We start from the raw sequence: 17,500 nt of genomic DNA, 5'->3' as shown, positions 1-17,500 counted from the left end.
CTTAGCAGGCAATCACAATTATTTTATGAAAGAATATTTTTTATTAGTGTTGATGCTGACAGACTTTCTTTTAAAAGAAATATTATTAATAGTAAATTATACAGATTGATGTGTAAATAACTGAAATTTCTGCAGGATCACACTCATCTATATAATGATACTCTTATTTATATTTTTACATATATATGTTATCACCTTCCACATCCATTAATTTTTTTTTTTTTTTTGTCTAGAATTCTCCCCTATATAATACAACACAAAAATAAAGAAAAATCTGCATGATGTACATAGCCGTGACAAAAACAAAAATATCATATATCAATCTTAGTTCTCATTTCAATAATACATTTTTTCAGAATGATAGATGCCATGGATCTATCATTTTAAGTTTCAAATAAGTTGAAATAATAATTTACACAAAGTGTATTCACTACAGAAACAAAGGACTGCACTTTCTAATGCAACTTTTTTGCACCTGCCTAAAGCAACCCTTTTTACATTTGCAAATAAGTTTATATACATGGTGAAGGTAGATCTGGAGTGGATATAGGCATCTGACCCTACACATGGCCTCTTTAGTACACTGCTCTCTGTATATGCTGCTATAAAGAAATGTTTGTTTTATGAATTAAATGAACATAGTAACTATTCAAATTTTATTTTTTTTACCACTTTAGCTGATCTATTTATTTGGAGAAAAACAAGGGGGAAAAAAACATTCTTTATTATGATAGTGTGTTATCCTAGAAAGATATTTTCAACAAAATTTGAATAAGTTTAATAAAATTGAATTTGAACATAAATAACAACTATGACAGTATTCATTGTTTATGTGGCCTAGTATCATTATATACAAGAACAGTCAGCGCTTGTTGTTTAACTTTGAATTTTTGCAATGTATTTAACTCGGAACTTTCAAGGAAGGGAGCTTGACACTTTCAGAGTCTGGCTGAGGTTGCGGTCTGAACTGATATTATGTAAAACTCAAGATCTGCAGTGAAGATAGTGCATCTCTGAAGACTATTCTTTATATATCTATCTATATGTATTTTGTGAGATATATTCAGTTTTGGTAATTCGGGTGCTGCAAGATTCCAAGGTAGACAACACCAGACAATGTCTGATACCTGTTCTACATGCAGTTTGATTCAAAAGGTTGATATAAATCCTGCTACATACAGTCAAATCATTTCTTACATGCTCAAGCAAAGTCTTAAGTCTACCATGCGTCCTAGTTCCTGGGTTATCCAGATGTGTTATGGAGTGTATGCAAGAGATGGTACACTGAACATGGCCAAACCACCGGAAATGCTCTGCACATAAGATCTCCAATATCCACCAATGCTAAGTTTACAATGGAGGATTATTATGCCATAGCCATTATAGATAATTTTTCTTATAATATACACATGGAAAAATAAATTTAAAAGAGAAAAAAGATTTGAAGTAATTAAAAGTACTGGCTGATATCTTTTACATGTGAACAACATGACTTTCACCTAGTTGTAGCATTTCTGACTACTTAAAAGTAAGTCATCTCGGAAAAGGCCATAAAAAATTACTCAGCCTACAATAGCTTGCTTTTTGAAAAATGCTAGTTAAAATCAAGCAAACATATCGGGTTTTTCTCCAAGTGTAAAATTCTTCATTTTGATTTTTCTTCCATGAAGTCTTTTATTCATTTTGGAGGGGAGAAATTTTTTATGAGAGAGACCCATATACTTTATTTAAGTAGGTATTTAATATACACATTTTTTACCCATGTGAGGGCATAGAAATGACTGACATAGTACTCAAGTACAGGATTAATTACTCCTTTTGACAAGATTGATTCGTAGATCTTGTCAGATAATTTATTTAAAAGAAAAACTGATATAAAACCTGTGCAAATAGCATCAAATCGCTGGAGGAAATGGACCCCCTCATTCCTGCTCACCAACCTTCCTAGAGTTAGAAACTTTGAGAAAAATACCTGTTTTACAAATCTACAATTTCTTTGAACTCATTTGTTTATTAGCCAGTCACAGAAGTTCTTTAAAAGGATCAATTCAAAGACACTTGCTTGTGTCTCAACTAGGATAATGAATGCTGTCTCATCAAACTATATTTTTCTATCTGGGTAACTTTAACACAATTTCCTGACACCCAGTTTCACATGACTAGTGTAGACCACTCTTGTTTCGACAGATTAAGAGTACAGGTTTTACTTCTCTAGCTTCTGTTTTAGACTGGTAGTACAGAAGTCCTAACCCTTAGTGTTTAAAGCAGTTGCTCTATCAACAATTGTATAATATTGAGATAACTTTAGTGCCATGTTGCATATTGGAAGGAATCCTACACTCAACTCTTGTAGGCTTTCCTGCGGCTACAATACCAAAAATGAAAATTTGGCTAATAGTCTTTATGTGAGTTTACTGGTATCAAACAAACATCCACTTCACCCAACCCACTATATTCAAAAACAAAAAAATATTTCAAACAAAATAAAATACAAGTATAAACCAAACAATCACCTAAAAACAGCCAATTTGTTGCCTCCTTTGAGGCTTGCATTCATAAATATACAAAAGGTTGGCACTAATCTCGATGATGGCAGCTTGTGAGAGATTGTTATGAATTTGAGAGAAAGATAGATATATAAATACATGACCAGATTGATTTGAGTTAATTTTAGAAAACAATTCAACACAAGCCAGCATGTAAAGCAGACATTAAACTGAATATGATGATGATGATGAACCTTGATAAAGTGTCACAATCTGTCAATGGGGAATACATATACTATCTCGGGCCATAGCTTAGTTGCAATTTTATGTGCAAGTTTGTATAAAAAGCTCTTTACAGTTCCAAAAGCTTATTTTCTAGCTGCATACCTTGTGTGATTGTTACAACTGTAATGTCACCATTTTGAATCATTTTTTTAATTCTGAAATTGAATTTCTAACAAGTTTTTGGGTTTTGTCTGACAAAATATTTTCCTCTTAACTTAAAATAATTCAGATTTTTAAATTTATACTACTATAGTTTCTTGTTTAATAGTCTTATGTTTTTGCATACAGCCATTCCACAAGAGTTTCTATGAAAGATCAATTAATGCAATGCCCGGGCGGCTTAAGAAGATAATGGTGATGGGCATATTGAATTTTAAATAAAATCTCACATTACGCATGTTCTCATATTTATTTTTTTAAGAAAAAAAATGATTCGTAAATAAATTATAAGATTTTTTGAAATAGGAAATGATTTTTCAATCACCATATATTTAAATTTCTGACTTTTGTAAATTTCTCCTTGCTCTTCTTTTTATATTTGGTAAAGATATTCTTTTTACCATGTCCAAATTATACATAAAATTCACCGGAAGATGGAGATTTTGCAAAGTAAATGTCATATAAATTGCTATTTTAACACCTAGTAATAAATGAAAGAGAACTAAAAAAAAAAAAAAAACACCTCAGTCATAAACATAACTGGATTTACATTAAATAAAATTACATACCAAAGATGCATGTTTGTCAAAACTTTCTAAACATTGATATAATGAAAGGTGTTCTGGTAAGAACATATGCCACAAAGATCTTGTTTCAAAAGCACATCAACAAAACTGGTCTAGCAGGAGGAACAATTGACAATGATATATTCACATCAACAGTCAAGCTGAAAAAAAAAATATTTATATTTATGACCACATGGCTAAATTAGCTAATGGGAAATTGTCTAGTTGTCAGGTGATTTGACTTCACATAAAAGAAAAAACAGGCACAACACTGCATTATAGTTTTTGCATTCATATTTAATACAAATTAAGAAAAGAAAGTCATTCTTTATTAAAATATATTTTACTTGGTCTTGTAGTTTTTGTAAATTATCATGTAGAAATTAGCATTTTGACTTATATATATTAATTCCACTAGAATTTTGTATTTTTTACCTTAAGAATTAAAACAAAAACAAATGCTGCATATCCTCACCCCCTCTCCCAAATATACAAAACCTTTTTTATTCAACGGTAATTTTTTATTTTTAACATTTCTACTAAATGATCTTTATTGTAACATTTTATTTATATAGTTGAAAGGATGCGTGAAAAAAATAACTCACTAATTGATAACTTAATGCTTATAATTGTCTTAATCTGTATCATTTATCTAAACAACTTAAGATCATACATAATATAGCTTTGTTAGCATTCTTAACTTTTTGTTTATAAATATTAATATCCTATCTATCTTTGAACCTTGGCTGGCCTCGACAGAGGGTCTGGTAAACAATGTAGTGTTTTACTTTTCAAATGCCCTTGTAAATAACTGAATCGGTAACAAATCTTGAACATATAGCAGGTGTTAGCTGATGCTACAAAATATGATTGTTTTTTTTTGCGACAGATTTCTATTCCAACCAATTACCATGAAGACAAGTGGAGTGATTGGTTTTTCCACAGAGGACTTCCTTAATCACTTAGGTCTATTAATGACATGCCACACTGGGGACCTAGAGCATTTCTCCATCACTATTATTTGATGGAACACTTCATTTTCAGCCTGCTAAACCAGCAGGGCATTCAGTTAAACTTCCTGATTTTCTGAATATATCTGAAAAGGCTTTTATTTTATTTTTTTTTGTAATTTATTTAGAGCAATGCAACAACTATGTACATTTTTACCTAAACTTTTCAATTTAAGTTTAATAATCGTATTTTGTCAAATATTGAGTTATATATTTTTTGAATGTTAATATATATATATTTTTTTTTATTTCATACAAGTTAAATGACATATACAAATTCTTGAATGTATGACTAATATATATGTTAAATCTTTAATCAAACATTTGGCTCTTTTCTAGATTTCCCCCCATATTATTAAATAAATTTAAAAAAAAACAGTATGATGTACATACACGTAATGAAAAAAAAATATCATATGCCAAAAATCATGTAAATTGATCAAGTATTTTTATTTTTAAATAAGAAAATAAAATCTTTAGAGTATCCAAGGAGTGACTGTGATGACTGGCATTTTGAAAAAAAATATTTATAAAAGAAAAGGGAAATAACTCAAGGATTCATACATGATCTACAAATTTTCATTAATCACTTAAAAATGATTATATTTATAAAAATAGAACTACTTTATCAATTTATGATTCTTGGAATATGATATTTTCATTTCGTCACGGATATGTATATCATGCAAATTTTTATTTTTTAATATGGCAGAATTCTGAAAAAAAAAAAAGTAAATAAATGGATTTTTATATTGTGATGGTTTTTCTTTTTCAGGCTTATTTTATTTTGTTTGTGAGAGACTTAGTATTTATAGCACAACTCATTTATTAGCCTTTGGATGGAATCGGTGTAGTATCTGTTCTGTCCTCAATTATTGAAGAGATCCTTCTAAACTGAGGCAATTTTAATTTTTGTCCCATCAAAAATGCCTCTTTTTGGGAGCTGGATTTTCTCTACATTAAAAACAGATATAGTGTCTAACTCTGCCCTATGGGGAGGCAAATAGTTAGGAACCTACAGATTTCTGACATTCTCTTGCTTTTCATTTTATGTAATGATTTTATAATAAAAGATAGATTATGTTTAGTTAATTTCACTCTATATTTCAACATTATCTGAAAACAAACAAGAGGATTGATTATTGATTTTTTTTTTTTTTTTTTGACAAGTTGTGTACACAATTTCAATCGATCTGTGCGTTCAATCTATAATCAATACTTTTGATTCATAGTTTATATAATAAGACTTTATTTTCATACAAAGCTATGATTTTATTTTCAATGATTTGTCAGGAATTTAGTCTTGTGTTTACAATTGTGTCATTCCTTTAATATTGTTGACTATGTGGCTAAATCAGCAACAGTTGAATCAACTAATGGGAGACTCCCATTTTCACATGACAAAGGTTAATTTTATAAGTGTGTTAAAGTTTTGCACACTGTCATTATCTTTCTGCCATGCACACAAATTCAATCAATTGTAGAAATCGATTTTATCTCTTTGTTAGCTCCAACAACAGCGGGTGCAGTGATCATGTTATTTGCCACCCTTGGATCCCTGCAACTCAAAAATGGAACCATAACTTCAGCTCTGTCTTTCAACCATTAATACATGTGTGCCCGTCTGTATTCTGCACAAGTTTCAAAGCTAACAGACTTTGTAAAATTTTCCTTTTAGACCACAGATTGTTTTACTTATCATTCACAGGTTCATCCCTGAAGATCGCTAGTGTATTAAAAAAATGTGAAAGTGATCCACCATAGTTTAGGGCAGCCCAAAGACTCTCTTTTCATTCGCTACTACACTGTGATGTAGGGGAAGAGGGCCATTCCTTTTCCAGAGTTACTTCACTTACTCTTGATATTCACTTTATGATACTGCATATTTAGCCAATAGATGTCAAGTGCCATTTTTTTTTTTTTTAATCTATGGTAGAACTTGATGAAAACAGTATGAAAAAGATGAAATGTCACTAAAATTCTAAGAATAATTTATTTTTTTAAATTTCTATCTAAACAAATGCAAAGTTTTATAAAACGTTTAATGCATTTGGCAAAAAATATGACTGGTGACATGGCTTGTAACAATGGTACATATCTAGGTCTGAGCTATGTAAGTAGATTAACAATCTCAGATTACTTTATTTGCATTTATGTTTAAATACTATAGTTATGGACAAAATTAAATGTTTTCGTGATTAATGGCTAAATTGTTATAATTTGAAAATGAAGATTGTATGTAATAAAAGTTTTGTGTGTGCATTCAAGAGGGGGATAAATAACTTGTTAACAATGGTTTTGCGACTTAGCTTTTGGGAAAAAATCAAAGTGTAGTATCTGTATTCAGTTCAAAACAAACCGGAAAACAGTGTATTATTTAGAAAGGGTTGGGAGGGTCTTACTAACCAAATTTGGATAACTAATAAGAGTAGTAAAATACAATTTGTGCAATTTTGTGTTTGAAAGCATTTGGTCCTATCATCATTCAACTATACTTATATCTTGTCACATGCTATCATTGATGAAACCAGTATATTAGCAGTATAGCTTATATAAATATTAAACACTAAATACTAGCACGTGTTGCTATTGAATCCCCACCCACTGTTACTTGTTGTTAAAAGGCCATTTCGTTTTTTTATTTAATATTCTTACATTTAAGATTTTTAAATGATCCAGTTAAGATAGTACTCCTTTGTGAAAACATGATCGACCAGCAACTTGTAATGTTTCCCTTTATCTGGGAATATGTATACAATCTTTTAACAATGTTATCTCTTAAATTAATTTAATCTCTTTCCGTTTATATGACTATATTTTCTTTAAAAGCGTTTTTGTTTTTATAGAACTTGTATAAAACCAACATGATAAATGTTAGAATTTTATCAATGCAGATAACACCGAAACTGCTAAATATATTTTTGAAACTTAATTATTCTCATTTTGTAATTTAAACAGAATATCTCATTTTGATGTTTCTTTATATGTTGTTTATTCTGGACATTGCTTTAATTTCTCTGTCTACTTTTTCATCTGGTTGTCTTGTATCACCTGCATCTTTCTTTCATATATTGTATTTCCCATATCTTTTATGCATGGGTAACTGCTTATTCATAATCCACATTCGCAAAATTATTTGATTTATGGATACTTGTTATATGATAGTTTTTCATTGCACACTCAACCCAATAAAAGCCCAACTTTTTAAACATTAGCTTCTAGATCTCTCTCTCTCTCTCTCTCTCTCTTCCGTTTGGCTCTCTCTCTCTCTCTCTCTTCCGTTTGGCTCTCTCTCTCTCTCTCTCTCTCTCTCTCTCTCTTCCGTTTGGCTCTCTCTCTCTCTCTCTCTCTCTTCCGTTTGGCTCTCTCTCTCTCTCTCGCTCTCTTTTCCGTTTGGCTCTCTCTCTCTCTCTCTCGCTCTCTCTTCCGTTTGTCTCTCTCTCTCTCTCGCTCTCTCTTCCGTTTGGCTCTCTCTCTCTCTCGCTCTCTCTTCCGTTTGGCTCTCTCTCTCTCTCGCTCTCTCTTCCGTTTGGCTCTCTCTCTCTCTCTCTTCCGTTTGGCTCTCTCTCTCTCTCTCTTCCGTTTGGCTCTCTCTCTCTCTCTCTTCCGTTTGGCTCTCTCTCTCTCTCTCTTCCGTTTGGCTCTCTCTCTCTCTTCCTTTTGGATTCCTCTCTCTCTCTCTCTTCCTTTTGGATTCCTCTCTCTCTCTCTCTTCCTTTTGGATTCCTCTCTCTCTCTCTCTTCCTTTTGGATTCCTCTCTCTCGTTCTTCCTTTTGGATTCCTCTCTCTCGTTCTTCCTTTTGGATTCCTCTCTCTCGTTCTTCCTTTTGGATTCCTCTCTCTCTCTCTCTCTCACTTCCTTTTGGATTCCTCTCTCTCTCACTTCCTTTTGGATTCCTCTCTCTCTCTCTCTCACTTCCTTTTGGATTCCTCTCTCTCTCTCTCACTTCCTTTTGGATTCCTCTCTCTCTCTCTCACTTCCTTTTGGATTCCTCTCTCTCTCTCTCACTTCCTTTTGGATTCCTCTCTCTCTCTCTCACTTCCTTTTGGATTCCTCTCTCTCTCTCACTTCCTGTTGGATTCCTCTCTCTCTCTCTCACTTCCTTTTGGATTCCTCTCTCTCTCTCTCTCTCTCTCTCTCTCTTCCTTTTGGATTCCTCTCTCTCTCTCTCTTCCTTTTGGATTCCTCTCTCTCTCTCTCTCTCTCTCTCTTCCTTTTGGATTCCTCTCTCTCTCTCTCTCTCTCTCTCTTCCTTTTGGATTCCTCTCTCTCTCTCTCTCTCTTCCTTTTGGATTCCTCTCTCTCTCTCTCTCTCTCTTCCTTTTGGATTCCTCTCTCTCTCTCTCTCTCTTCCTTTTGGATTCCTCTCTCTCTCTCTCTCTTCCTTTTGGATTCCTCTCTCTCTCTCTCTCTCTCTCTCTCTTCCTTTTGGATTCCTCTCTCTCTCTCTCTTCCTTTTGGATTCCTCTCTCTCTCTCTCTTCCTTTTGGATTCCTCTCTCTCTCTCTCTCTCTCTCTCTCTCTCTCTCTTCCTTTTGGATTCCTCTCTCTCGTTCTTCCTTTTGGATTCCTCTCTCTCGTTCTTCCTTTTGGATTCCTCTCTCTCGTTCTTCCTTTTGGATTCCTCTCTCTCGTTCTTCCTTTTGGATTCCTCTCTCTCTCTCTCACTTCCTTTTGGATTCCTCTCTCTCTCTCTCACTTCCTTTTGGATTCCTCTCTCTCTCTCTCACTTCCTTTTGGATTCCTCTCTCTCTCTCTCTCTTCCTTTTGGATTCCTCTCTCTCTCTCTCTCTTCCTTTTGGATTCCTCTCTCTCTCTCTCTCTTCCTTTTGGATTCCTCTCTCTCTCTCTCTCTTCCTTTTGGATTCCTCTCTCTCTCTCTCTCTCTCTTCCTTTTGGATTCCTCTCTCTCTCTCTCTCTCTTCCTTTTGGATTCCTCTCTCTCTCTCTCTCTTCCTTTTGGATTCCTCTCTCTCTCTCTCTCTCTCTCTCTCTTCCTTTTGGATTCCTCTCTCTCTCTCTCTCTCTCTCTCTTCCTTTTGGATTCCTCTCTCTCTCTCTCTCTCTCTCTCTTCCTTTTGGATTCCTCTCTCTCTCTCTCTCTCTCTTCCTTTTGGATTCCTCTCTCTCTCTCTCTCTCTCTCTTCCTTTTGGATTCCTCTCTCTCTCTCTCTCTCTCTCTCTCTCTCTTCCTTTTGGATTCCTCTCTCTCTCTCTCTCTCTTCCTTTTGGATTCCTCTCTCTCTCTCTCTCTCTTTTGGATTCCTCTCTCTCTCTCTCTCTTTTGGATTCCTCTCTCTCTCTCTCTCTCTTTTGGATTCCTCTCTCTCTCTCTCTCTCTCTCTTCCTTTTGTGATTCCTCTCTCTCTCTTCCTTTTGGATTCCTCTCTCTCTCTCTCTCTTCCTTTTGGATTCCTCTCTCTCTCTCTCTTCCTTTTGGATTCCTCTCTCTCTCTCTCTCTCTTCCTTTTGGATTCCTCTCTCTCTCTCTCTCTCTCTTCCTTTTGGATTCCTCTCTCTCTCTCTCTTCCTTTTGGATTCCTCTCTCTCTCTCTCTTCCTTTTGGATTCCTCTCTCTCTCTCTCTCTTCCTTTTGGATTCCTCTCTCTCTCTCTCTCTTCCTTTTGGATTTCTCTCTCTCTCTTCCTTTTGGATTCCTCTCTCTCTCCCTTTTGGATTCCTCTCTCTCTCTCTCTCTTCCTTTTGGATTCCTCTCTCTCTCTCTCTCTTCCTTTTGGATTCCTCTCTCTCTCTCTCTCTCTCTCTTCCTTTTGGATTCCTCTCTCTCTCTCTCTCTCTCTCCCTCTCTTCCTTTTGGATTTCTCTTTCTCTCGCTTCCTTTTGGATTTCTCTTTCTCTCGCTTCCTTTTGGATTTCTCTTTCTCTCGCTTCCTTTTGGATTTCTCTTTCTCTCGCTTCCTTTTGGATTTCTCTCTCTCGCTCTCGCTCTCCTTCTCGCTCTCGCTCTCCTTCTCGCTCTCGCTCTCCTTCTCTCTCTCGCTCTCCTTCTCTCTCTCGCTCTCCTTCTCTCTCTCGCTCTCCTTCTCTCTCTCGCTCTCCTTCTCTCTCTCGCTCTCCCTCACTCTTTCTCTCGTTTTTTATTCTTTCCTTTCTCTCTCCCGTTTTTTATTCTTTCCTTTCTCTCTCCCGTTTTTTATTCTTTCCTTTCTCTCTCCCGTTTTTTATTCTTTCCTTTCTCTCTCCCGTTTTTTATTCTTTCCTTTCTCTCTCCCGTTTTTTATTCTTTCCTTTCTCTCTCCTGTTTTTTATTCTTTCCTTTCTCTCTCCCGTTTTTTATTCTTTCCTTTCTCTCTCCCGTTTTTTATTCTTTCCTTTCTCTCTCCCGTTTTTTATTCTTTCCTTTCTCTCTCCCGTTTTTTTATTCTTTCCTTTCTCTCTCCCGTTTTTTTATTCTTTCCTTTCTCTCTCCCGTTTTTTATTCTTTCCTTTCTCTCTCCCGTTTTTTATTCTTTCCTTTCTCTCTCCCGTTTTTTATTCTTTCCTTTCTCTCTCCCGTTTTTTATTCTTTCCTTTCTCTCTCCCGTTTTTTATTCTTTCCTTTCTCTCTCCCGTTTTTTATTCTTTCCTTTCTCTCTCCCGTTTTTTATTCTTTCCTTTCTCTCTCCCGTTTTTTATTCTTTCCTTTCTCTCTCCCGTTTTTTATTCTTTCCTTTCTCTCTCCCGTTTTTTATTCTTTCCTTTCTCTCTCCCGTTTTTTATTCTTTCCTTTCTCTCTCCCGTTTTTTATTCTTTCCTTTCTCTCTCCCGTTTTTTATTCTTTCCTTTCTCTCTCCCGTTTTTTATTCTTTCCTTTCTCTCTCCCGTTTTTTATTCTTTCCTTTCTTTCTCCCGTTTTTTATTCTTTCCTTTCTCTCTCCCGTTTTTTATTCTTTCCTTTCTCTCTCCCGTTTTTTATTCTTTCCTTTCTCTCTCCCGTTTTTTATTCTTTCCTTTCTCTCTCCCGTTTTTTATTCTTTCCTTTCTCTCTCCCGTTTTTTATTCTTTCCTTTCTCTCTCCCGTTTTTTATTCTTTCCTTTCTCTCTCCCGTTTTTTATTCTTTCCTTTCTCTCTCCCGTTTTTTATTCTTTCCTTTCTCTCTCCCGTTTTTTATTCTTTCCTTTCTCTCTCCCGTTTTTTATTCTTTCCTTTCTCTCTCCCGTTTTTTATTCTTTCCTTTCTCTCTCCCGTTTTTTATTTTTTCCTTCTCTGTATCTGTCTCTCTCGTTCACTTTCTTTCTCTGTATCTGTCTCTCTCGTTCTCTTTCCTTCTCTCCCTTTCGTTCTCTTTCCTTCCCTTCTCTCCCTTTCGTTCTCTTTCCTTCCCTTCTCTCCCTTTCGTTCTCTTTCCTTCCCTTCTCTCCCTTTCGTTCTCTTTCCTTCCCTTCTCTCCCTTTCGTTCGCTTTCCTTCCCTTCTCTCCCTTTCGTTCGCTTTCCTTCCTTCTCTCCCTTTCGTTCTCTTTCCTTCCCTTCTCTCCCTTTCGTTCTCTTTCCTTCCCTTCTCTCCCTTTCGTTCTCTTTCCTTCCCTTCTCTCCCTTTCGTTCTCTTTCCTTCCCTTCTCTCCCTTTCGTTCTCTTTCCTTCCCTTCTCTCCCTTTCGTTCTCTTTCCTTCCCTTCTCTCCCTTTCGTTCTCTTTCCTTCCCTTCTCTCCCTTTCGTTCTCTTTCCTTCCCTTCTCTCCCTTTCGTTCTCTTTCCTTCCCTTCTCTCCCTTTCGTTCTCTTTCCTTCCCTTCTCTCCCTTTCGTTCTCTTTCCTTCCCTTCTCTCCCTTTCGTTCTCTTTCCTTCCCTTCTCTCCCTTTCGTTCTCTTTCCTTCCCTTCTCTCCCTTTCGTTCTCTTTCCTTCCCTTCTCTCTCTCTCTCTCGTTCACTTCTCTCTCTCTCTCTCGTTCACTTCTCTCTCTCTCTCTCGTTCACTTCTCTCTCTCTCTCGTTCACTTCCCTTCTCTCTCTCTCTCTCTCTCTCTCGTTCACTTCCCTTCTCTCTCTCTCGTTCACTTTCCTTCTCTCTCTCTCTCTCTCTCTCGTTCACTTCCCTTCTCTCTCTCTCTCTCTCTCGTTCACTTCCCTTCTCTCTCTCTCTCTCTCGTTCACTTCCCTTCTCTCTCTCTCTCTCTCGTTCACTTTCCTTCTCTCTCTCTCTCTCTCTCGTTCACTTTCATTCTCTCTCTCTCTCTCGTTCACTTTCCTTCTCTCTCTCTCTCTCTCGTTCACTTCCCTTCTCTCTCACTCTCTCTCTCTCTCGTTCACTTCCCTTCTCTCTCACTCTCTCTCTCTCTCGTTCACTTCCCTTCGCTCTCTCTCTCGTTCACTTCCCTTCGCTCTCTCTCTCGTTCACTTCCCTTCGCTCTCTCTCTCTCTCGTTCACTTCCCTTCGCTCTCTCTCTCTCGTTCACTTCCCTTCGCTCTCTCTCTCTCGTTCACTTCCCTTCGCTCTCTCTCTCGTTCACTTCCCTTCGCTCTCTCTCTCTCGTTCACTTCCCTTCGCTCTCTCTCTCTCGTTCACTTCCCTTCGCTCTCTCTCTCTCGTTCACTTCCCTTCGCTCTCTCTCTCTCGTTCACTTCCCTTCGCTCTCTCTCTCTCGTTCACTTCCCTTCGCTCTCTCTCTCTCGTTCACTTCCCTTCGCTCTCTCTCTCTCGTTCACTTCCCTTCGCTCTCTCTCTCTCGTTCACTTCCCTTCGCTCTCTCTCTCTCGTTCACTTCCCTTCGCTCTCTCTCTCTCGTTCACTTCCCTTCGCTCTCTCTCTCTCGTTCACTTCCCTTCGCTCTCTCTCTCTCGTTCACTTCCCTTCGCTCTCTCTCTCTCGTTCACTTCCCTTCGCTCTCTCTCTCTCGTTCACTTCCCTTCGCTCTCTCTCTCTCGTTCACTTCCCTTCGCTCTCTCTCTCTCGTTCACTTCCCTTCGCTCTCTCTCTCTCGTTCACTTCCCTTCGCTCTCTCTCTCTCGTTCACTTCCCTTCGCTCTCTCTCTCTCTCGTTCACTTCCCTTCGCTCTCTCTCTCTCTCGTTCACTTCCCTTCGCTCTCTCTCTCTCGTTCACTTCCCTTCGCTCTCTCTCTCTCGTTCACTTCCCTTCGCTCTCTCTCTCTCGTTCACTTCCCTTCGCTCTCTCTCTCTCTCGTTCACTTCCCTTCGCTCTCTCTCTCTCTCGTTCACTTCCCTTCGCTCTCTCTCTCTCTCGTTCACTTCCCTTCGCTCTCTCTCTCTCTCGTTCACTTCCCTTCGCTCTCTCTCTCTCGTTCACTTCCCTTCGCTCTCTCTATCGTTCACTTCCCTTCGCTCTCTCTCTCTCTATCGTTCACTTCCCTTCGCTCTCTCTCTCTCTATCGTTCACTTCCCTTCACTCTCTCTCTCGTTTAATTCCCGTCTCTCTCTCTCTCTCTCTCTCTCTCTCTCTCATTTACTTCCCTTCTCTCTCGTTCTCCTTCTTCTTTCATTTTGCTCTCTTTTGTTTCTTCCCAGTCTTCTTCTCCCCCTCTCCAACCTTCTGTTCTCTCCTTTAACTCCTTTTTTATATCTATTTGTATAATAACACCCTGACATTTTATGATGAAAAAGATGTATACATATATTTCATTTTCATTTTCGAATGGATAGATTCTTTATGAAACATAATCTTTAGTTACTTTAAGTTCCACCTCACTGCATAGTGTGCAGTCCAAAACCATCATTACAAATATCCTTCTCTTCATTCAGGAAAAAAATGGTGAATCCATTCTATATTATTCCAATTCTTTCAACTACACGTCTGTGCATCATCTGATATCTTTCTGCTATTTCTAACATTTTATCTAACCTCCATCATCATTTACTGCTTGTTCTATTCTCTTTGTCACCATCTTTCTTTTTTTTTTTTCACATTCTTAAAAACAATAACAATTTACTATAACATAAATACATTTTTATTTCAATTCTTTTTTGTTCATACATGCAAACCCCCGCTTACCCACAGGATATACATGATCGGTTTAATAGCTACCAACATAAATTATGGAATCTGCTTTGTCAAATTTAAATCCTATCTACAACTATTTCATTAAGCAATGGTAAAAAATTACAATACATGTTGAATTTCTTGTTTAATATGGATCACTTAAAAGAAATGTTGTTTGGTCTTTAAAGAACGCAAAAAGAATTGGTATGTCATAAAACATACAAAACCGTTTCACTAATAAAAATAATGATTTCACTTTGTTGATTGCATATCAATCCTCAGTGGATAATTTAATGCTGACTAAGTTAAAAAAAAAAAAAAAAAAAAATTATTCTTTGTAATCATTCCATTTGTTAGAATGAGCTGATCTTTTTGTATATATATACATGGAACACAACATTCAACATAAAATGCTGGATCTTTTTCTTTAAGTAGATATAAGTTTTGTGTATTGACGTAATGAATATGAGTACATCTGGGTTCCTCTTTACAAGAAGATGATTGGCTGGTTACGCCATAAACACGGACTGATGGAACCACTAGAGATGTTGAAAAGTACACCAAAAGCCTCACAAGAATATGCCAGCTTTGACTGCAAGTATTATTAGTTCATTAAGGCGACTGACTGCATTATTTCTTAAAATGTAGCTAAGACCACTCAGCTACTTCAAACGAATATATCTTTTTTTTTTTTGCGGGACGACATATCATGTTGTACAGCCTATGTGGAATCTGACAAGATTAAATAATGTGATTGAGTTTTATTCGAAATCTAATAATTTTAGATTTCTTTGAAAATTTTTTAAAATCCAATTTATTTTCAAAGGTCTTAATTATGATAGTTGCAGTGTTAGAGGTTTTTATGGCACTTTAAAGTTGGAATTTTTTTTAATTCTAAGAGTTCAAGTTAGACTTTATGCCATCCAATTCTGCAACTATTTTTTGCATTATTTTTATTCATCTTTATTGCAGTTAGATTTTCTAGTGCAACATTTTTTCCTCTCTCTCTACCAAAAATATATTGCATTTATTCTTGCCTATTATATCCGTTCAGTTATTCTCTGCGGAATTCCAATATTCTTATTGATTACCATAATGATTATTGTTGCTAATCATTTTCTTTCTGCTTTCTTGATTATATTTTCTGTATTTTGGTTAATTCTATCCTCTCCTCTTTTTTGTAGGTTCTTCATTTCATGCTTATTACTTGAGGATTCTTTATTCGTCCTAATTGTTTTCTTTCCTGTCTTTTGCTTTAGAAGCTCTACTTCCCTCTCTCTCTGTTCTGTATGTTGCAAATCTATTGTATTTTTAATTAAAATTTTTTTTTTAATCATTTTTTTACTATTGCATTGTCACAATAAAGTCAAGAGCCACTCGAGGATACATTTGAATAGGATGGTATGATTGTCAGAAGATGAAATACATTATGGAAGTCCTAAATTTGATAAATGCATTTCTCAATTATAAAAAAAACTGTTTGAAATTATTTCCTCAAAATATTAAAGAGTGCAAAGCATAATTTTTATTACCAAAATTCGGCTGGAGAGAAAGCGAGGGAGAGAAAGCGAGGGAGAGAAAGCAAGGGAGAGAAAGGGAGAGAGAGCGAGGGAGAGAAAGGGAGAGAGAGCGAGGGAGAGAGAGCGAGGGAGAGAGAGCGAGGGAGAGAGAGGGAGAGAGAGCGAGGGAGAGAGAGCGAGGGAGAGAAAGGGAGAGAGAGCGAGGGAGAGAAAGGGAGAGAGAGCGAGGGAGAGAGAGCGAGGGAGAGAGAGCGAGGGAGAGAAAGCGAAAAAAAGAGAAAGCGAAAAAAAGAGAAAGCGAATAAAAGAGAAAGCGAAAAAAAGAGAAAGATAGAAAAAAGAGAAAGATAGAAAAAAGAGAAAGATAGAAAAAAGAGAAAGATAGAAAAAAGAGAAAGATAGAAAAAGAAATGAAAAAAGATAAGAGAAAAGGAAAAGTCGAAAAAGAGAAAAGAAAAACAAGGTTAGAAAATCCTTTTTAGTTAAATTTTCCAAAATAAATATTTTCAGAAAACTGAAGACAATAAAAACAGAATTATACGAGAAACATTTTTAGACAAAAAAAAAAAAAAAAAATTTAATTTTCTAAAATTCAAAGAACAGTATATTTTTAAACACTCGCTCTCTCTCTCCCTCGCTCTCTCTCTCTCTCTCGCTCTCTCTCTCCCTCGCTCTCTCTCTCTCCCTCGCTCTCTCTCTCCCTCGCTCTCTCTCTCCCTCGCTCTCTCTCTCTCTCGCTCTCTCTCTCTCTCCCTTTCTCTCCCTCGCTCTCTCTCTCTCGCTCTCTCTCTCTCTCTCCCTTTCTCTCGCTCTCTCTCTCTCTCCCTCGCTCTCTCTCCCTTTCTCTCCCTCGCTCTCTCTCCCTTTCTCTCCCTCGCTCTCTCTCCCTTTCTCTCCCTCGCTCTCTCTCCCTTTCTCTCCCTCGCTCTCTCTCCCTTTCTCTCCCTCGCTCTCTCTCCCTTTCTCTCCCTCGCTCTCTCTCCCTTTCTCTCCCTCGCTCTCTCTCCCTTTCTCTCCCTCGCTCTCTCTCCCTTTCTCTCCCTCGCTCTCTCTCCCTTTCTCTCCCTCGCTCTCTCTCCCTTTCTCTCCCTCGCTCTCTCTCCCTTTCTCTCCCTCGCTCTCTCTCCCTTTCTCTCCCTCGCTCTCTCTCCCTTTCTCTCCCTCGCTCTCTCTCCCTTTCTCTCCCTCGCTCTCTCTCCCTTTCTCTCCCTCGCTCTCTCTCCCTTTCTCTCCCTCGCTCTCTCTCCCTTTCTCTCCCTCGCTCTCTCTCCCTTTCTCTCCCTCGCTCTCTCTCCCTTTCTCTCCCTCGCTCTCTCTCCCTTTCTCTCCCTCGCTCTCTCTCCCTTTCTCTCCCTCGCTCTCTCTCCCTTTCTCTCCCTCGCTCTCTCTCCCTTTCTCTCCCTCGCTCTCTCTCCCTTTCTCTCCCTCGCTCTCTCTCCCTTTCTCTCCCTCGCTCTCTCTCCCTTTCTCTCCCTCGCTCTCCCTCTCTCCCTTTCTCTCCCTCGCTCTCCCTCTCTCCCTTTCTCTCCCTCGCTCTC

The 17,500-nt window shown here is 37.3% G+C and overlaps 2 protein-coding genes across 10 annotated transcripts in view; one reads left to right on the top strand and one right to left on the bottom strand.

Moving 5' to 3' along the window:
- LOC145286169 (rab GTPase-activating protein 1-like) overlaps positions 1-17,500 on the top strand; it is a 261,723-nt gene that overhangs the window by 195,827 nt on the left and 48,396 nt on the right. The window lies entirely within an intron of this gene.
- Positions 9,055-10,441, bottom strand: LOC145286353 (uncharacterized; the record flags this gene model as incomplete). The annotated part of the gene is made up of 2 exons (XM_080135292.1): positions 9,055-9,162; positions 10,361-10,441. Coding segments are annotated over 2 exons (189 nt in total), but the record flags the coding sequence as incomplete, so codon positions are not given.

The sequence above is a fragment of the Euprymna scolopes genome, chromosome 10 (assembly GCF_053919585.1).
Source record: "Euprymna scolopes isolate OS-2025 chromosome 10, ASM5391958v1, whole genome shotgun sequence".
NCBI classification, from domain to species: Eukaryota; Metazoa; Mollusca; class Cephalopoda; order Sepiida; family Sepiolidae; genus Euprymna; species Euprymna scolopes.
The sequence above is the reverse complement of the archived record's forward strand: the minus strand, read 5'-3'. Positions and strand labels throughout refer to the sequence as shown.